This window comes from Cuculus canorus, chromosome 3 (assembly GCF_017976375.1).
Source record: "Cuculus canorus isolate bCucCan1 chromosome 3, bCucCan1.pri, whole genome shotgun sequence".
NCBI lineage: Eukaryota > Metazoa > Chordata > Aves > Cuculiformes > Cuculidae > Cuculus > Cuculus canorus.
This window is the reverse complement of record NC_071403.1, coordinates 50,398,796-50,421,300: the sequence shown is the minus strand read 5'-3', so window position 1 is coordinate 50,421,300 and position 22,505 is coordinate 50,398,796. Positions and strand designations below refer to the sequence as shown.

General features: G+C 40.9%; 1 protein-coding gene across 1 annotated transcript in view; it reads left to right on the top strand.

The window, feature by feature from the left end:
• Positions 1 to 332: 332 nt before the first annotated feature.
• The window catches only part of MYCT1 (MYC target 1), a 33,925-nt gene continuing 11,752 nt past the window's right edge, over positions 333 to 22,505 (top strand). The window contains 1 exon segment of the mRNA XM_009571640.2: positions 333 to 582. Coding sequence (XP_009569935.2) covers positions 333 to 582 — 250 coding nt within the window.

The following is a 22,505-nucleotide window of genomic DNA, read 5'->3' as shown; positions in this document are numbered from 1 at the left end:
ACTAGTTCCTCAAACTAGATGAGGAACAATAACACATGCTTAACAATCCTCATACCCTAAATTAATATACTAATGAAACTGTGTTTATTAAAAGCCTCTTCACACATTTCTTCCTTATTGAAAATTTTCACCAAATACAAGTGGTTTTGTATGTTTAAGGAAAATCTTCAACATAGAAAATCATTAAAGGAAAAAGAAATTTCATCTCTCTATCTCTGGACATTTTGGGGTTCAGAAATTTCAGAGAAGGAAGAGATTTGGTATTGTTCTGAGTCAATTTGCTCTGTCTGAGGAAATGACGAGAAGGAAACTATTTCCCTGTCTCAGGAACCATGTGGTGTTCCAAGATAAGGCAAGCACTTGCTAATTCGAGTCCACAAGCAGGAAACGTGATACATTCATTTCCTTTCAAGCAAACAACATAGTTCCCTGGCAGCACAAAAGCATTGCTTCGACTGCTAAATCACAAACATTCAGAAATCCATTGCTCCTCTGTGGACGTACCATTCTATATTTGTTATTTGGATGTTATGGATAGAAACAGTACTTACTCTCCAATCACATGGCCACCAAAGTTTTGGGGTAAGGAATTTGTTTGTTCTTCTAGAATATTGTTAAAGTAGATGCTGAGATTCACTAGTGATTGTCTTAAAAAATACATCTAGATATTTTCAAGCCTCATGTTAGAAGAAAAAGGTAATGCACAGATTTTGTATTTCTTGCAGTACAAAAGATGGTTTTCCAAATGTTTCTTTGACAAAGTTTAGTCATGGTCTTAAAGTAATCAAGACAGCAGGAACTGACAGGGTAGAATTGATTGTTTGACAAAGTTCATTATTGAAGTCGGTTGAAGAGGTGTCTATTGACTTCACTGTGTTTCAGATGAGGTACGCATTCTCAACCGTTTAATGGATGTACCTACACAGCAGACATGATCTGTTTCACCTTCTGATGAAAAAGAGTTAGCAAAAACTAAGTGTGTTGCAACCTTTGGAATAGAATCTTACTCCTCCAGAATGAAAAATTAATTGTAATTTGTTGTGTGACTCATGATCAGGTTTTCCTTACTTTTTCATCAATGTATATTTTGGATATTATTCATTAAGACTGTTTTCTTTCACCCAAACGTGGGGAGGTTCATTAACGGAAAAGTATGGCATGTGAGGTGGAAGTCTATGTTATACTGAAGTTCATACAAAGTAATTAGAATAAGTGTCATCATCCTAAAGTGTTCTGTGCAATAGCTGTGGAGAACCTTTTCCTCTAAAAAGCTCTGTTATTTGCTATACTTAACTTTAACATGTATTAGCATTTAGCACTAATTCTAATTTAGCAATAAAGTGAAACATATGATCTGGTTTTGTCTATTGTATTAGGGCTATTGAGCCATGACCCCTCAAAGAATTTGTGCACTATCTAGAACTAAGAAAATAATATGCATTATCAAAATAGGAATTTTGTTTCACAGAAGTGCGCTGGGAAAAGAGTGAAAAATAACTATAGAAGAGGATGTAAAGAAGTTCCTTCGTTTCCTTATCATAAGAAACAGGAATCTGTTGCACGCTATCCACACGTTTCCTACAGTGACACATGTATTTTCCTGTTGGTACTCCATGAGCAACTCACTTCATTTTTGTGTCTTGAGCTAAGGAGTAGGATAATTATACTGGATTTGAGAAATAGTTGAAGACTAACTGAGGAAAAGTACCACTGTTACTTTTTCAGAGTCTCTTGTTGTCTGGAAGTTACCTGCTGGATTCTGAAGAATAAAATCTTTGTACAGTGGAATTACATGTAATTCTAAAATGGCTCTTCTAGAACAAAAATGGAAGTGCTTTCATCAATATGTACCTTAAGAATCCTTGTGTAAAATGTGCTGCCCCTTGTTACTGCAGATTTGATTTTATTCTGAGGTAAATTATTTCTTCATTATGATGGAAATATACATGTGAAACAGCAAAGTTATGTGAAACTCCAAGTGTTCATAAACTATACTACTCAGACTGTGGGCAAGGTGTTCTCTATGCTCACGAAGATACAAAAAATTATCTAAGAACTGAACATTTACATTCCACAGCATATTGCATGTGGCTGGCCATGTTGGTAGTGCCATTACTCTGTCATTTCATTTAAGTTATTTCTCCAGGTGCTCCAAGCCAAGTTCTTCAATATCAATATCATTTGGCAATAGCTAAGTGAAAAATTCAGGGTTTGGTACCCATCCATCAACTACTAATCTAATTTTTTACTATTTTAATATAGTCTTTATTGAGTTCATTTTGATTTGTAAGTTAACAGTGAGAGCAAAGATGTTTCCATTTTAACCAGGAGTGCATTTCTTGTAAGTCCTAAAAGCATTTTCAGTCGTGCACACCATTAAATACAATAAATGGCTGTGAGACAATTCTGTTTCTCCAGTGCAGATAGTAGTATACTTTCAGATTAGGAAATTTGATTTAAATAGTACATTTGATCAATATGACAACAGCAGAGAGAGAAAGTGTAAGCAGATATTAATCAACATAGACTCGGATCCCGAGACTATCCTTCAATCTAGTTTTACTCAAGTATCTCTTTAAAATGAGAAATTACAATTAAAAATATAAAGGATAATTATTCTTTTCTTGAATCAGAATGCAGAGTGTTCTTTGTCCAGTGTGTGGAATCAATGCCATATATCAGCTGGCTTCCAGCCTTTTAAGATTGTGAGCTGCCTGGCACTAATACTTTAGGTATTATCACTTGACTTTATAAGCTACAAATACACTCATGGTTTTAAGTATAATGGCAAATTTTGCCCTGTCTCTCCCTCAACCCACTGGTCTTCTATTAAAATGTGCCTAATTGTTTCAAAGAAGACAGACTACATACTCTGCTGGAAAAGATGGTCACTAGGGAGGAGCATATTCTGACAGCTGACACTGTCATGGTATGGTATTACTGGTGTAGGAATAATGGTGGTTAAGGATTTTGTGTCATTCTCTTTATGAACTGAAATACTATTGAGAAGGGCAGCACTTACAGGAACGGTTACGCAGTAAAGTCTAACCCAGACGGCCATGGGAAAACACAACAAAGTTAGAGCCTTGGATTCAGGTGCACTACCAGCCTCAAGGATGCACTTCCTGAATTGATATTTGTCATCTTCTCTTCCATTCCCTTTTCTCCCTTTTCAAAATTTCACCCTAGAATGCATGTTCTTCCTTGTGTTTTAATTTGGGACAATCAGCCAAAATAGAGCAAGGTGACTGAAGACACTGCATAAACTGGATTTTTTTTCTTGCCGTTGGTATCTTTTTGTCACTTCTCTGTGTTTTGAAAAACCCCAGTGATTTTAAAAGTGCAATACTTAACAGTATATCACACATCATAAGAAGCTTGTAGCACAAGGAAAAGATGTCTTCACAGCAGATCTTTAGGTTATATCACTGATGCCTGTAGAACTTTGCAAACAGTATGTGAGCAAGTCAGCTGCTTTCTTTTGAAATCATTCTGCTGGAGTCAGACAACTTCAGACTTTACAGGCTCCTATTCTTGGAAGCAGCCCCAATGGGAGAACAGAGAGAGAGAGAGAGGAAGAGGCAAAATGCTTTCTTCCAGCCTCATGATGCAGTTCTGCTCTAGTGTTTTAGGGAATAATTCCTTCCAGTGCTTATCCAAAGTAGAAGAACATTGTCCTCTTCGGAAAATAGAGACTGAAAATGAGGATAGAGCCTTTTAGTGCTTGAATTTGTGTATTTCCTTGAGCCAAAACATCACACCATATGTTTGATTACTAAGTAAGCAGTTCTCCATTCACAGTACTACTGGCGACAATAAATGAAAGTTGTATTCCAGTAATAACTGACTTCGCCAATTTTTAATTATTTAACCTCATAGCCTTTTTGCATTTAGTTAATACCATATATAAACAATAGATAAAATTACCCAACAAGAATAAAAATATAAAGCAATACATGGTGAGAGGGAAAGGAGCAGAATGGTCCCAGCAAATGTCATCCGAGGAAGGAATGATCCATATTGATTTGGTGAAGTCAAACATATCTGAAAGAATATATCTGCATTTGGCCAGGAGCCTGTACTAGTTCCTCTTCTATGTCACAGACAGCCATATATGTGTAAAATGTAGCCTTCACACTGAGTCTGCATCTCCCCATCTGGCATACAATGACGATGTTTACAGCGACACTTTTCCTGCCCAGACTTCCCAGAATGCTTTATCATGTACTACCTTACCAAGACTGTTTGCTTAACACTTGAGTTTCAGAGTCAGGCTTCTGGCTCAGCAGGGATACTGTTCTATCACTCAGGACTTGCAACTCAGGGCTTTATCTCATGGTCTACGATATTAAAGGACTCAAATCATCGAGCAGACTCCTGTCCCTGTCATGGTGGAGTTAATATGAGAGCCAATTGTATGTGATCAAACCCTCCTTCAAGATTCTGACCTGTCTTTTCCAGTCAAATAAATAGCTCATACTTCCAGGTTTGTTATTATAGATTTTTCTAAAGTCCTGCTAGTTCTTTATTGCTTGTCTAAACTTCCATCTTCTGACTAATGCTACTGAAGCTGAAGCCTGTAGCAAAAGCAAAAGTTGTACATCTCCAGAGCTGCCATTCTATACCCTTAAGATCTCTAATAACAAAAAGCAACTGTCTTCCGTTCCCATATCACAGCCAACTATATCTATTGATGGTAGAAAAAGAGCTTGTTTTGAAAAGCATATAATCCAAATGCCCTCATTGATTGGTTCTAGTATATGGTCAGCGGCATGTGAATTTGGACAACCCAATATAAAAGTAGCCTAATGTATAAAATAATAAATAGGAAGGAGTGATGTATTTCCTACTTTAGTCAGAAAGATCTCACAATTCACTGCATGAAATGGCTAGAAAAAAAAATGGTGGAAAAATACAGCCTTGGAGACATTTTCCCTGTTTCTAGCCCAGAGGATGTTGATCAGATGGACTATCTAGAGCATTATTCCTGTAAAATAAGGGCAACATGTTGTCAGCACTAGAAATTTCTAGTTGTGTGCATGGTATGACTGAATAATATAATGTACAGCGCAGAAGGAAGTAGAATATGCTTATATCTCTTTCTGTCAGTCTGATAGGGACGGACCATGTCCTTGAGGCTGCAGATTTCCCCAATTCTGTCATATAACACACCTGCAATCACACTTGGCTTAGTGGCTCTGTAGCTGTGTTGAATATATGCAATGGTGTTGTAAAGCCTCTTTCCACTTCTTCTACATGGAACCTGTCAACACTGCACAAAATTTTTATCCACTTCAAAATGTGTTCAGACTGCTGAGGTAGGGTTCCTAACATGGAGTGAAATCTATTGGTTCTTCCTAAATTCAGTGAGCATCTATGATTGGTTTATTGGATCTCCCAAAAGACATTTGTGGAAATAATCATACTTGGGGAAGATTTTTAGTGTGCTGCTTTGTAGGAATGTTGTCAAGAGAAAGACAATGAGGTAAAATGTGACATGGAATCACACTGAAATCTGATTCTGGTTTTGCAAATGCTTCCTGTAAACACACTTTTTTTTTTTCCAAGTACATTTATCTGGAGGATTTGTACAATACAGATATGGAGTATGATATATTTAAACAACACTATGAAAAACAATGAGATCTTTATAGTAATGTTACATCCTTGGAATATTTCCCTCCCGTTAACAGTGTTAAATCTAGTGTAACTACAAGTTCTCCCTCCTGCTCCTCAGTGAAGTTTGACATGATGCCACAAATTTAACAGTGCAGTCACACTTCCAGGCTGCTTAACCAAAGAGTTTATTTAAATGAGTAACTTTTTTTCATATTAAGGAAGAATAATTACAATGTGTCAGCATAGTGAATTTTCAGAAATCAGGACTCTGAAAATCCCATACAGCTTAGCAGAGTTTTTACAACAGGGACCAGTTTGGGTTTTGTCTGTTACAAATGCCAAATATTGGACCTCAGAAAGACCTTGAAAACATAGTACACCAACAAAAGCAAATAAAGGCAACACAAGTAAAACTCAGCTTCACTTCTATAGGAACTAAATTAGGGCTTCTTTTTTTCACATCTTGGAGAGGACTGTAGTGTTGTGCATCCTCCAGGCCCAGCAGCATCACAGTAACTTTTGTTATATGACTTCCAGAGAAACAGAGATTTCCACTAATGACAATTTCTTTTTTTCCCCTTCAGGTGAGATACTGATCCACATGAAAGTTTTGTGTTAGAGGTGTAGAAAATGTCACATAAAGAAGCTGATTTAAGTATTCTACATAATTCTGATAATGAATGGTAGCTAGAGGACTACACATGCCACCCTTCCTCTGTCTGAACCTGTTAAGATCTCTTCAAGGAAGAGGCTTATTGTCCTGTCTTCCAGGTTAAGGTCACCAGAGGATCTTCCCATTTCAAGCTCCCTTGACCACAGTGTGAGCTGACTTGGGATGTGTCACAAGGCAGCTGCAGAGCATCTCGGGCCAGTGACTTGCACAGGACACAGCTTTGATATGAATAATGCTAATACTGAGAGAAATGGTAACAAGTGTATGGGTTTAACTGAAGGAAGATAAAAGAAAGCATGTGATGGTGAGGCATTAGCAATGGCAGCCACTGTATTTGAACATCAGCCCCTCAGTGGCAACATGACAGCAGTGAATCTCATTCCTCTGTAACACTCAGAGTCCTCCTTTGAAGTCCTCAAAAAATATTCTTATACCAAATGAGAAATGAATCTCTGACTTACGATGTTATTAAACGGGAAGGCATTACTCATCTCCTTTCTCAGCTTCAGGATATACCATGTCTCTGTCCCTCCTCAGCCGTGTTCGAGAAGGAATGATATGTATGCAGCTTTTCACTTGGATGTCTTATCCACATGGTAATACTGTTTGCTGGAGTGTCCATGTGCTTAATTGTGTTCTGGTATTGCTGCAGAGACCATGAAGCACCCAGGGAAGAGATACTGCATTGCACCTTCTAGTGCTACTTATGCTGGTACCAAACTATTGTAGGAAGCTAGCGCATCCTCTGTGCTCCACCAGAAACAGGGCTCAAGGTCCTATGCCAAATGTAAACATACTCTGTCCATACCAGTTTCTCCAAGAAACAGGACTGCGTCTTAGCCTTATGCTATGTTTTATTTTCCAAGTAGCTTTTGGAGGTACCATTTTGTGTCAACTACTAGACTACTATTGTTTTGACAAATATAAACACTACATAAAAACTTAACAGGTAAATCATATACTGTCTTCTCAAGAGGCAGAATAATAAAACTATTCCAAATATAATATATCTATGTTTACTTTACTGTTAGTTAAGTAAAAGATTAGAAAAGCATGTGAAAATTATCACTTCCATTACTGAAGCAAAGGGGATTATATAAACAGTCAGACCTTACATTTAGGAAGATCTTATGTGCAGGCCTGTCAGAAAGATAAAAGTAGATGTTAATGAGGCACCTGTTTTTTTTCTTGCCATTATTCTGGCAAACTCAAAGAAAAGAGCATTAGTGTTGTTGGACAAATGCAACAAACTATGTCATGAAGAGACCAATCTTCTTGCATGATGTCTATTCAGAGCACGATTTCTTTCTTGTATATAAATTATTCTTTTAAAGTGAATCCATCATCCTCAGGCTGTGTTTTGTTGCATCCTAATTACTGCTTCTTTTCTGCTTTCCTCAACCCCCCTCCCTGTATAGCCATTGATTTATCAAACACTTAACCATCTTTAGCAGGAAGGGCACAGATCTGATGTAGTAGAAGGGAGAGGCAAAGTTTCTTCAGAGTATTATTTAAATATTAATCACACACACAGCACACACATTTTGGCAATTACACCTGCTGTATTGACTGAGTATGTGGTGCTGCTCATTGTCACAAGAGCTGCCAGAAACATAATTGTTTTGTTCATCCACTAAATACAGAAATCTCGTCTTTAGGAAATGCAGTATATTCTTTCTTCCAAGCATCACACCAGTGAATGTATTGGCATGTGAATAATAATAATAGGGGCTTAGTGATATGCGTTGTCCTCAAGACAAACCCCTGTAGCTGCATGCTCAACTGCTAGAGCCTAGAAGGATTCATATTCAGATGAAATAGTCTTAGCAGATCATGGGTACAATATTTCTGCCTCAGTTCTTTTTGCAGATCCTGTTGAAGGGGAATGCTGTGTATTTATACGCAGCTTCCCATTTTATGACTGTAGTTCATTTAACCAGGTGTCAAAAAATTCTGTGAGTCAAATGATTGTCTGTGACTGGTGCCATCTCCCTTGTACAGAAGGTTAATCTGAAGCATGGAGATGGAATGAGATGTCTACAATCATAAAAGAGCAAAAATTAAAATCAAGACTCAAGACTGACCCTTTTATTGTTGTAAGATTATCTTCATTTTATAACTCTATACTTTTGTCTGGGGGAAAAAAATCAGAAAAGACTATCAGTAACTGTTGGTATACACAATTTCATTTTTTTCATGTTTTTCAAGGTAGAAGCTTTATTTCCTATTCAAACTTAATAAAAGGTGTTCACTCAGATTTTTAAACCTATTGTATAAGCTTAAGTATTGTATAAGTGAACCTATTGTATAAGTTTACACCAAGCAGTCCTAAGTTATTCTCCTAAGATAATTTATTCCCTTTTGACTTGAAGAGATGGAAAAGAGGCTTAACGTGAGTTTAATTTTCATGTATTGAAAATGGGACAATAGTAACTTAAGGTTTATCTGCTGAATAACCTCAACCAAAACTCCATCAACAATACAAATATACACAGTGCTGTTATGAAACAATTTTCAGCAAAATAATTAGTGGAGAAAAAAATAGTCAGTTCAATGCCAGACAAAGATCCTAGTGCATATTTAAAATTGAGAGTAAGGGATGGAGCTGAGAAGTGGAGATTGCTCCTCTCCTGGGAAGTGGGTGAGCAGGTTGCAGGGGGAGAGGAAGAGAGATTGTGCAGGTAGGGGCAAGGAGCAAAAAAAAGGTCCTGCCCCTTGAGTGATGGAAAGAGACACTTGAGACCTAGAGGCAAATCTGCAGAGAATGCAGCATTTCCAAAAAGCACTGCGCTGAGAAACACTTTATACGATGTACCGGACAGGCTAGAAACTGTTCTTTATTTCTAGTATACCTACTATCTCAAGGTACTCAAAGTGTGCTTTGTCACTCTGAGTTTTCTCTGCTTTATATTCTGATAAAACTTGGACTTTGAGTATAAATACTTCTTAGCCTTTTGTGGATTCTCATAGTAAGGACAAGCTCCATCTGAAGCTGTGTCTGGATCACGCAGGCTCTTCTTAGACTGCAGACGACAGAATTTCTGGAAAGGAAATGATTTCATTGGAGGATGATTTCAATGTATTTCTTACCCTACAGTCTTCCCAGTAACCCGAAAATCTTGTGCTTTGTTCTAACCCTAGATGTCTCCTGTCTTCTTAAATGTAGCATACGTACTTTGGTATTTCCTCCTTAATATTAAAATTTTATTTTATTCTCAGGCTCTGTCAAATAATCCTGTCAATTAAGTAATAATTAAAATGCCATATTGCACTCCGGCAAACTGGGTTTTACTATTTTATTTAAGTTCATGCAGAGGCCTTATAACTTAGTCCTCTGGGTTTGTGAGGCTGTTAAAAATGCCTGCCCAGAGAGGACAGTTTGCTGCACATGCAGAAAAGATCAGAATTCCATTACTGTCTTTGTAATGCATTAGGAATCATAATGAAACCGTGCAGTAACATAGTTTCTATCTCTGTCTGCATAAAGGAACCTTTGCTTTGTTTTATATAGTTATGCCAAAGGCATTAAATTAAACATGCTGACATATCTATCTTAGATGTTTCCTTCTGATTATTACAATTACTCTTTATTTATCATTCCAGTAAAAATCAACTGCCAGTAATTTTAAGGAAACATCATTAACTCTGAGTGGGTTTGTGGGATATTCAGAGAGCATATTCCGCTCTTCCGGCTTTTTATTACAAGAAATGATGGCATTAGTAAACAAATAAAATGTACTCTTATGCATAGAGATCATTCAAGACATCACTATGGATGGTGAGAAATAAGAATTTAAGAAAAAACTTAGCTTCATGCTTCTCCATCAGCACAGATATTTGCACAAAGCCACAAAACTGAACAAGCTTTACTTCACTAACTTCTAAACATTTTTGCTGTGCCTCAGTCTACCTTACTTTCAAAGGCTCTGCAAAATGTTAGACTTAGGTGCTTATGTCAATGTAATTCAGTGTTCTTCTGAGTTTTGAGGTATTAATAATGTCTCTGTAGTCTTTTCTTGAAGTGTTTCTTATTAGAAACATCGTTAGAGGGTTTTCTGATCCTCTATTAGAATTAGTGTTTTACGTATTCTTTAGTTTTTCAGCATAAATTTCCAGCAGAGGGCAATCTTGCTCCTAGGTAGGTTGTGCATTTATGACGTTAACCCTGTCATAAACAGCAGTCCCCACTGCATTTCAAACGGAGAATTAATCCAAGGGCACAGACTGCATTTTTTTCTCTTTGTCATTTATTTAATATTTTTTCCGATGCTTCCGGAGCCTATGTGCTTACCTGATTGAAGAAAGACAGCTGCATAAAATAACGTCAGTATGGACCTTGAGCTGTCATCTGTTCTACCTTCTTTATTAAAGACAGAATTAACTATATTACCATTCTTGACTGATATTAGGTTTTAAAATCTTTAAGGGCGGTACGTGTACCACCTACCCAGGCTGTTTATTCTAGTTGGTACCTGTTCTCACAGATAGAAACACATTTTCTAATTTAGTTTGCTTTACTTTAAACTTTTTTTTATCTACAGCAGACATAAAAATAACTATTAAGTTTTTAGGTGAAGATGGAGAATTACCCTCTGTTGCTCGAGAAAAGCATTTTGTGCTTGCACAGGCTGAATAAAACATCCCTCCACCAAGCTGCATCTTAAACCAGAGCCCTGATATTTCTGCCAGCCTATTTTACTTACTTTGTTTATTAGTTCTCATGTCCTGCACAGTCTGCTTTTCTTTCACCTTTCTTTCCCCGCACAGATTATGTTTTCCAGCTGCCACAATCCTCATCTGTTTGTTTTCTGGATATCACAACTACCTGAACCACCTGGTACCATGGCCTGTCACTCTCACTCCTTCCACAGATTCTTGTGTGACTTTTCTTAAACGTTTGCTATGACTAAGATCACAGCTGGTTGATATTACACAGCAACTGATTTGCCCAGCCAACTGAATCATGGAGAGCCTACAAATGATTAATGAGAAGCTGTTTTGCTAATATAATTAGTGACAAAAATTGGGAAGATAGTAATGTCAACACCTGTCAGATACAGAGAAATTGCTTTCTTTAACTCAGCATGACCACAGCAGTACAGGATTTGGCTACAGATACCAGCCCTGGCTTTAAACTAAGTTTTCTTGAAGTTGGTATAACTGGCAAAAAATTTCAAGTAGCTCAAATCACTCCAGACCTTCTATGGTAGGAAAAAGTGGTGGCTCTCTGAGCCCACTGTATTCTTCCTTTCCAAACTTGCTGCCTGTGGTGCGTGAGAAGTAGTAGTTACAGTCTGTCCAGCTTAAAGACATACATTTGCTGCAACTACAGGAAGATGCTATGAGTTTGTTGAAACTGTGATGGACCCTGGCTGCTCCAGTATTGTTTTGCACAAATGAGGCCGTTATGAATACCTGCTGATGACTTACCTGAACGTTATTTGAAACCTGAGACATTGAATATAGACTTTATACCAGGTTTTACCACTGAGTACTCATTTCAGGAAAAAATACAGGGTGAGACAGAGGCTGAGCTGGATTTCCCAATGTCGAAAATGAAGCCCTCTACCAGTTGTCAAGACTTTTCAGCTTTGGGACAAAGCAATGCTCATGTGCACAAGTATGTGTGCATGTAGGGGGAGGAATGATTACTTTTGTAAGTAAGTTTTGAGTCACTGACATATGAAATTGCATAAAGGAAATACAGCTCACAAAAATGTGAGAGGGAAAGAATTCAAATGGAAATAAATATAACAATTGGATGGAAATTATAAAAATAGGCTTTTTTCCAGTGGTGGTATGTTCTGATAGTTCTCATTGCTAATACAGTTGAAATCAATGAGCTTGTATGTTCTGTATACAAGCTTGATGGAGCCCACATGGAATAAAGTTTGCATGTCTTGTGCACAATGCTTTATGCTAGTTTTGGGCAAATGGAAGAAAATAAAAATGGGAAAATTACTCTTCACTTGCTGAAGTAAATGGACAGAATCTTGCCTTAAAGTAATACAACATCTTTATAGCAAGTTGAGTCTGAATGCTGACCAATTCCACTCTTGACCTTACCACTTCTAACAACTCTAAGATAAATCTTAACTATTCCTCTTTTAATAAAGCAGTAACAAAAAACCCCAGCTATATAACATAAAGAAGATTGCTATATTTGAAAGTCATTCACTAGAAATCAAATCCAATGTGTAGATATCCTCCCACCCTATGGGTGTTTTCTGCCTCCTTGTGCTTAGCAATAGCGTGAGCAGAACATATGCTTGGAAAGGTAACTGACTATTAGCCTTATTAGCTATTATTGGCAAAGATGCAGTTCAAATTCAAGTCATATACACAGCCTGACTAAAAGACTAAAAAACTCTTACATTCTGGTGGATTTACAAAATCCAGAGTGAAATTCAAATGAATCCTCAATGTAAACGTGCTTTTAAATCAAAAGGATGTCTTGTTATCTGATGTGATCATTGCACATGAAAGGAAAATGAAAGCCTTGAAAAAATAAGAGATTGATCTGAGTATGTCTGCAAGGATCCTGCTAAGGTCCATGATAGAGGTAGGATCCTCCATCACAAAAAGCAAATCTATTTAATGAAGAGTTTAGTTGAGCCACAGATTGACAAGTATAGGTAGGGACTGGTATTTTTTTGTGAAGTATATTCCAAGGTGATAAAGAAGAGAATGTAGTTCACTTATTGGAAGATTTACAGATTGATGTGATCCCTCCCTTAGTTGGCTTTGCTCTTGATGTCCAGGCTGGATCGGAAGAACTTTTTTCAGAACTAGGAAAAACACCTTGTCAGATGGTCTATCGTCTTTACTAACAAATTTCTCCTGTGTAGCTTCTGTAGAGTGTTAAGTACTTGTTAGAGGCTATCAACTTGTTAGGGTATACACTAACACTTCATGCATATAGTTCATGGAAAATTATGAAGACCTTAAGGAAAGTTACAACAACCAAGAAAAACCTTTGCAAAACAGAGGCCATTATCCCTTGTACAAACCTTTAGTACTACTTTTGCTACATACTGCATGCAGAGATCAGAGAGGAGGGAAAAGAGAGACTTCAGAAGGATTGTTTCATCTGGACAGATGTTGGGCTGACAGACACGTGCTGGCTTAGTATTCAGATCTGGGGGTAACATCCAAAATCCATGGGTATTATTGTGGGTTCTGAACCTCCAGTCTTTTTGGCATGGACATGTCAGAAGTACCACAGGTAAAACAGGTAAAGTAGCTAAGATATTCAGTCACTTTGATTCCTTATATCCTTTTATTTCCAGCTTTGTACCATGAAGTCCATCCTGCATTGCTGAACATAAAAACTTTGTTCTTCACCTCAGCTGATTTTAGAGGTGAGAGTGGAGAAAATTGACTGAGATGGGGTACCAAATCTTTTCAGTTGTGGCATAATAAATAAAGCAGGCAGTGTGAGCAGCCTGAGAAATATACAAGTCAAAACACATTTAGGGGACTGGCATTTGGGGAGTTAACATTGTTGTTGTTATTGTCAGCATTTCTACTTTATTCCCATATATATATATATATATGTATAATATATATTTTCTTAAAAGCAGAGGACAGAATGACATGCACAGCTCTCAGGAAACGATAAGCTTTATATTGACTCCTCAGGAGACACTTCATGTCAGTATTGCTGCGACTGTCCCAAAAGACTAGCTCTGCCCTGGTGCTGTCTAGATTAAGGAAGAGGAAAAAGAAATCTGTGGAAATCAGCTATTGCCCTCAAAATCCCAGGTGCAGCAAGTCCCACTATGCCTTTGATCTTTTTCACTGTTTGGTAGTATTTTCTCTAATGTACCTCTGGGCTGTGATCACTGGACATTCTAAAGAGGAAATCAATGAACATAGATTTACAATTCTTCAGTGTAATTTTTTAGAACTGAATTACATTTCAGTGAAATTCATCCTCTGTAGGGAGTCAAGAAAAAGCAAGTTTAGCCTGTTAGTGTGACCCACAGTTCCCACTGAAGTCAGTGAAAGTCTGGGAGCAGAAAGAATAAAGTGTCTATAACCAAAGAATCTAGTGATATTTTTGTAGTAACAGCCAGAAAGATTAAACGTGGTTCCAAACTGAAATGAGAACACTTGGAGTACTAGATGGCAACTGCAATCTTCAGTATAAATGCAGCTGAGTTTCCTTAGGGTATGAATTGAATTTTTACATTCATATACAGAGGTAAAAAAATAAAAGAATTAAATAAATTAAAGAAAATTAAGACATTATCCAAAGAGATAATTGTTTGTGTTGTACCTCCAGCACAGGAGAACAGCATGTGGGAAGGACTGAAGAGCTGCACTCAATACTTTTGTCAATTCCCTCATCTACTTTTAACAGTGTGAAATGCTGATTTGATTGTGCAGGTGCTACAAATTATGGCTAGAGGGATGCAGGGAAAATCCTCACCATGGCAGCCCCAGAGCCATTTATACTTTTGTGACTTGCTGTGCTTCTACTTACACTCCAGTCCTGCAGAGATCCCCTTCTCCTCCTCCCTGTTGGAGCTGTGAGCCCAAACAGGAACAGAGATATCAGGTGGCAGCACAGTATCCAGTGCCCGGGAGATCCTTTGGCAGCCTCAAAATATAACAACATAACTAGCTTTCCAGACAAGGTGCAAGAGGAAGAATTAGCTCTTCCTCCACTTTCCTATAGCCATGCAAGGGCAGCGCTACGGGTACTTAGACTGCAGCTCTAGTGCTTGGGAAGAGACATCTTTAGGACATTCTCTGGGATCTACTCAACTGGAGGTGGCCAAGTCCTTGCTCTCCCTTTGGGAATATGAGTAGAAATTTGCAGTAACAGAATGTATTAAATCCATTAAAATAGCATAATAGGATATTCCTGACAAAAAGGAGCAAAATAAGGCCTGTTTTGTCTCTGGATATGTTTTATCATCAGGGCAGAATCATCATGAATTTATCAGAAGGCTGCTTATGGTGATGGAGATCTGATCTGCAGCCAGGACTTGCAGCACAGGATGCTGTCTCTGGGTTCTTACAAAAAGGAGACCAGACAACCCCCCTTTGACTTTAGTATGCCCAGTCAAGAGTTTCTTAGTTGTAAAATGAGGGCTTAAAGAAAAAATGTATTTTATGGTCAAGTATAGCCTGCCCCTGAACAAGAGGACAACAAAGCTTTCCCCAAAAAGGAGCAACGATCTGCAACAACATTGTGTGCTTTATACTTTCCAGTCTTTGCTTTATTTTCCCACTTGAAAAGGATAACGGTTAGAAGCCTACCTGAAAGTGCAGATTACAAGCAAGCAACAGTAGGATTGTATAGCCATCCCAAATATCAGTGGTTTGATTAAAGCTTAAATTTTCTGGGCTTCATAGTAATTCAAGTATAAACTGAAAAACGTAAGGTGAATAAACCTGGGTAGGAGATTCGTGGTAATGTCAGTAATTCATAATACTGTTGGTCTTGTTTAGAGGCACACCTTCAAAGGTGACTATACTGCCCTTCTGACAGGGTTTGATGGGCAGCAGGAGCAGCTGAGTTCAAATTTACTACTTTTTGGAGTCCCCACCCAGAAACCTGCAAACATTTTATGCTAAACTTTCTGGTGCTCAAGGAACTAATTTTCCCCAACTGCAAGTATGAATCACATAGCTGTTTTTCACTGAAGGGAGAAAAGTAAGAAGTTAGAAAAGGAAGGTAATAGTAACTGATTCTTAAAGTACAATTATATCAGTAACCATTTACATATCCCCTGATGGGAGGAAAGCAAATGTTTGCTTTCCCCCTCCTGCAGTGACTTGCCTTAAGTTTAAACCTTTCTAGGCACTAAGGCCTGACTTAGAATCAAAGAATCATAGAATAGTTTGGGTTGGAAGGGCTTCATAAAGGTCATCTAGTTCAAAGCCTCTGCAATAAGCAGAGACATCTTCAACTCAGAGCCCTGTCCAACATGATTTTGAATGTTTCCAGGGATGGGCCACCTACAACTCCTCCAGGAAACCTTTTCCAGTGATTCACCACCCTCATTGTAAAAAACTTCTTCCTTATATCTAGCCTAAATCTACCCTCTTTTAGCTTAAAACCATTACTTCTTGTCCTATTGCAACAAGCCCTGCTAAAAAATTCGTCCCCCTCATCCTTATAGGCCCCCTTTAAATACTGAAAGGCTGTAATAAGATCTCCTTGGAGCCTTCTCTTCTCCAGGTGAGGAACCCCAACTGTCTTAGCATGTCCTCATAGGAGAAATGTTCCATCCCTCTGATCATTTTTGTGACCTTCCTCTGGACCTGCCACAACAGGTTCGTTTTTTTCCTGTGCTTAAGGCTCCAAAGCTGGATGCACTACTCCAGGTGGGATCTCATCAGAGTGGAGTAGAGAGACAGAATCACCTCTCTAGACCTACTGGCCATGCTCCTTTTGATGAAGCCTAAGATACCATTGGCCTTCTGGGCTGCAAGTGCATATTACCGTCTCATGTCCAACTTTTTAACCACCAGTGCTCCCAAGTCCTTGTCAACAGGGCTGCTCTGAATTCCTACATCCTCCGGCCTTTATTGATTCCAGGAGTTTCCCCAAGCCAAGTACAGGACCTTGTACTTGACCTTGTTGAACCTCATGAGGGTCACATGGGCCCATCTCTCACGCCTGTCCAGGTCCCTTTGGATGGCACCCCATCCCTCCAGTGTGTCAACCACACCACTCAGCTTGGTATCATCTGCAAACCTGCTGAGAGTGCACACGATTTCACTGTCTATGTCATTGATGGAGATATGAAACAGTACTGGCCTCAATATGGATCCCTGAGGGACACCACTTGTCACCAGTCTCCAGTGGAACTTTAACCTGTTGACCACTACCCTCTGGATGCAACCATCCAACCAATTCCTGATGCACCAAACAGTCCACTAATCAAATCCATATTTCTGCAGTTTAGAGCAAAGAATGCTGTGGAGAACTGTATCAAGAGCCTTATAGAAGTCCAGACAGATGACATCCATAGCTCTTCCTTTGTCCACTCGTGTAGACACTCGATCATAGAAGGCCACTAGGTTGATCAGGCAGGACTTTCCTTTGGTGAAGCCATATTGATTGTGTCAAATCACCTCCTCGTCTTCTATGTGCCTTAGCATAGTGTCTAGGAGGATCTGTTTCATGATCTTCCCCAACACAGAGGTGAGGCTGACAGGTTGGTAGTTCCCAGAGTCCTTCTTTCTACCATTTTTAAAAATGGGTGTGATGTTTCCATTTGCCAGGCACCAGGGCCTTTGCCTGACTGCCATGACTTTTCAAATATCATGGACAGTATCTTGGTACCTAAATCAGTTAACTCCTTCAGGACTCTACGATGCATATCATCAGGTCCCATAGACTTCCATAGATTTAGGTTAGTCATGTAGTCCTGAACCTCACCTTCTCTTACAGGGGGAGGGACTTGATCCTGTGGTCCATCCACTTGACAGATGTGGGAAGAGAGGTTGCCAGAGAAGACTGAGGCCAAATAGATGTTGGGTACTTCAGCCTTCATCTGTCCTTGTCAGTTTACCAGCCATGTTCATAGGGGCTGACATGCTTTCTTCGACCTTTTCTACCTGACATACCTGTAAGACCCCTTCTTATTATTCTTTGCGTCCCTTGTCAAGTTCAACTTCAGCTGCACCTTGGCCTTCCTGACTCCATCCCTACACAACCAGGAAGTATCCTTATGTTCTTTCCAGGACACCTGTCTCTACTTCCACTGCCTGTGCTTTTCCTTCTTGCCCTTTAGTTTGGCCAGCTGGTATCAACACAGTCATACTAGTCTCTTACCTTCCTTTCCTAATTTCTTACACCTAGTGACAGAGAGCTCTTGCACTCTATGGGAAGCATCATAGAATCATAGAATCACAGAATCACTAGGCTGGAAGGGACCCACTGGGTCATCGAGTCCAACCGTTCCTAACACTCTCTAAACCATGCCCCTCAGCACCTCATCCACCCGTCCCTTAAACACCTCCAGGGAAGGTGATTCCACCACCTCCCTGGGCATCCTGTTCCAGTGCCTTATGACCCTTACCGTGAAAAATTTTTCCTGATGTCCAGCCTGAACCTCCTCTGGTTGAGCTTGAGGCCATTCCCCCTTGTCTTGTCCCCTGTCACTTGGGAGAAGAGCCCAGCTCCCTTCTCTCCACAACCTCCTTTCAGGTTGTTGTAGAGAGCAATAAGGTCTCTCCTCAGCCCCTCTTCTCCAGGCTAAACAACCCCAGCTCTCTCAGCCACTCCTTGTAAGACTTGGTCTCCAGCCCCCTCACCAGCTTCGTTGCTCTTCTCTGGACACGCTCCAGAGCCTCAACATTCTTCTTGTGGTGAGGGGCCCAGAACTGAACACAGTATTTGAGGTGCAGTCTCACCAGTGCTGAGTACAGAGGGAGAATAACCTCCCTGGACCTGCTGGTCACACCATTTCTGATAGAAGCCAAGACACCATTGGCCTTCTTGGCCACCTGCTCACATTGCTGGCTCATGTTCAGTCGGCTGTCAACCAACACCCCCAGGTCCTTCTCCTCTAGGCAGCTTTCTAGCCAGACTGCTCCTAGTCTGTAGCACTGCATAGGGTTGTTGTGCCCCAAGTGCAGGACCCGGCATTTGGCTTTGTTAAACCTCATCCCATTGGTCTCAGCCCAGTGGTCCAGCCTGTCCAGATCCCTTTGCAGAGCCTCCCTACCCTCCAGCAGATCCATGCTTCCACCCAGCTTAGTGTCATCCGCAAACTTGCTAAAGGTGCACTCGATGCCTCCATCAGGTAATTGATAAAGACATTGAACAGAGCTGCACCCAGTACTGAGCCCTGGGGAACTCCACTTGTGACTGGCCTCCAGCTGGAGTTAACTCCATTGACCACCACTCTCTGGGCCCGGCCATCCATCCAGTTTTCAACCCAGGAGAGTGTGCGCCTGTCCAGGCCAGAGGCTGACAGTTTCTGAAGCAGAGTGCTGTGAGAAACTCTGTCAGAGGTTTTACTGAAGTCCAAGAAGACTACATCCACAGCCTTTCCCTCATCCAGTAGTCGAGTCACTTTGTCATAGAAGGTGATCAGGTTAGTTTGGCCAGGCCTGCCTTTCGTGAACCCGTGTTGACTGGGCCTGATCACCCGGTTCTCTTGCATGTGCTTCATGACAGCACTCAAGATCACCTGTTCCATGACCTTCCCCGGCACTGAGGTCAGACTGACAGGCCTGTAGTTCCCTGGATCCTCCCTGCAACCCTTCTTGTAGATGGGCACAACATCAGCCAGCCTCCAGTCTAGTGGAACTTCCCCAGTCAGCCAGGACCACTGGGAGATGATGGAAAGGGGTTTGGAAAGGACATCCGCCAGATCCTTTAATACTCTTGGGTGGATCCCATTTGGCCCCATAGACTTGTGGGCGTCTAGCTGAGCAAGCAAGTCTCTAACCACCTCCTGTTGGATTATGGGAGCCTTATTCTGCTCCTCTAACTCCTGGGTTTGTACACAGGGGGAACAGCTTCCCTTGCTATTAAAGACTGAGGCAAAGAAGGCATTAAGTACCTCAGCCTTGTCCTCATCCGCTGTCACTGTTGTTCCTTCTGCATTCAATAGGGACTGAATATTCTCCCTAGTCCTCCTTTTCTTGTTGATGTATTTGTAGAAAGATTTTTTTTATTGTCTTTCACAGACTTAGCCAATTTGATTTCTAGTTGGGCCTTAGCCCTCCTGATTTTTCCCTGCACGCACGATCTCACTTCCTCTCTGTAGTCCACCCAAGACGACTGTCCCTTCTTCCAAAGCTCATAGACATTCCTCTTCTTTTTGATATCTCTCAAGATCTCCCTACTCAACCAAGTTGGTTTTGACCCCGCTGGCTCCTTTTCTGGAACATGGGGATGGCTTGCTCCTGAGCTGCTAGCATTTCGTTTTTGAAGAGTGTCCAGCACTCGTGGGCTCCCTTGCCCTTAAGGACTGTCTCCCATGGGACTTTGCTAACCAGCCTTCTGAACAGTCCAAAGTCTGCCCTCTGGAAGTTTAATGTGACTGTTTTGCTAATCCCCGTCTTCATCTCACCTAGAACTGAAAACTCTATCATCTCATGATTGCTTTCTCCCGGGCATCCTCCAACCGTCACATCCCCCACAAGGCCTTCTCTGTTCACAAACAGTGGGTCCAGGAGGGCACCCTCCCTCATTGGCTCACTCACCAGTTGTGTGAGGAAGTTGTCTTCCACACACTCCAGGAACCTCCTAGACTGCTTCCTTTCTGCTGTATCGTACTTCCAGCAGATATCAGGAAGACTGAAGTCTCCCACGAGGACAAGAGGTAGAGATCTAGAGACTATCCCCAGCTGTTTATAGAAGAGCTCATCAGCTGCTTCTTCTTGGGTGAGTGGTCTGTAGCAGACTCCCATCACAATATCTGCCTTCTTGTGGGCTCCTCTTGTTAGCGTAGATCTGATTTTAACCCACAGGCACTCAGTCCCTTCCTCACCGTAATTGAGCTCGAGGGTATCAAAGCACTCTCTAACATAGAGGGCTACACCACCTCCTCTCCTATCCTTCCTGTCCTACCTGAAGAGTTTATACCCCCCCATGGCTGCTCTCCAGTTATACAAGTCATCCCACCATGTTTCCATGATGGCAACCACATCATAGTCACCTTGCCCTACAACAGCTTCCAACTCCTCCTCCTTATTGCCCATGCTGCATGCATTGGTGTAAATGCACTTCAGCTGGGCTGGCAAACCTTCAGCCATCATAAAGGGAATAGAGTTCATTCCCAATTGACTGGTCTTTGGAATAACTAACTCCACAGTGCCAGTTTCATCCTTACTGTCCCCAGGTATAATCGTCCCCACTTGCTCTGAGGTGATGTACTGGCGGTCCTATCCAGCACACCATCTCTCAGTTACTGGAGTCCCACTTCCAGGCTCACTCCCGACTCACCTGGTCTCGCCCTTCTCCCACTTCACATCTAGTTTAAAGCTCTATTTAAGAGCCTAGCTAGATTTTTAGTAAGGACTTTAGTCCCCCTGGGAGACAAGCGTGTCCCATCCCTAGTAAGAAAGCTTGGGTGTGGGTGGGTCACCCCATGATCAAAGAACCCAAAGCCTTTCTCCTCACATCAGGCTCTGACACAGGCATTAATCAACTGTTTCTGTTTGACCTCCTGTTTCTCATTCCTTAGCATTAGAATGGAACATAACATCCTTAAAGATCTGCCAGCTCTGTTCTGCTCCCTTGTCCTTAAGGGCAGTTTCCCAGGGCATCCGATTGACTAACTCCTAGAAGAGCTGGAAGTTTGCTTTCCCAAAATTCAAGGTCCTGGTTTTATGCTTTGCCTGATCCATATCCCTCAGAACTGTGAACTCCATCAGTGTGTGACCACTGCAGTTCAGGCTGCCTCCAATCTTGACATCACCAATTAACGCCCTTGCATTGGCGACCCTCAGGTCCAGTATCACATCCCCTCTGGTAGGGCTATTACTTGGCCTAAGAAGTTATCCTCAATGCACTCCAGGAGTCTTCTGGATCACCTACAGCTCACTGTGCTACTTTTCCAGTAAATGTCAGGGTGATTGAAGTCCTCCAGCAGGACTAGAGCCTGCGAGCATGATGTGTCCTGGAGCTGGAGAAAGAAGGTTTCATCAATAGATTCCCCTTCATCGGGCAGCCTGCAGTAGGCAACAACTAGAAGGTTCCCTTTGTTGCCTCAATCTCTGATTCTTACCCATAAGCGTTCAACCTGTTCATGGCTATTCTTCAGAGACAGCTCTTCACATTCTATTCATTCTTGATGTAGAGTGCAATGCCTCTGCCCCTCCTTCCTCAGCTGTCCCTTCTGAACCGCCTGTAGCCATTGATAGCCACACTCCAGTCATAGGATTCATCTCACTCAGTTTCGGTAATGGCAACTCTAGGCTGTAGCTTTCTAGCAGCACAGTGGCTTCCATCTTCTCCTGTTTGTTGCTCGTGCTGCGTGCATTGGTGTAGAGGCACTTCAGCTGGGCAGTTTGCCACTTCACCTTCTTAGAGGAACACCTCTTTATTACTTTGAGGTGTTTAATTGGTGTTTTCCTGTTGGCTCCTATTACCCTAGGATCTCCTGCCTTATCTCTGTAAAACTTCAAGTGTGCCGCAGTGTAGCAGGTACATCTCAGAGTAACAGGCTGATGGCGCTCGCTAGCATCCTGTCCCTTTAACCATGGTGTGTCATCCTGCAGCTTGTCATGGGCA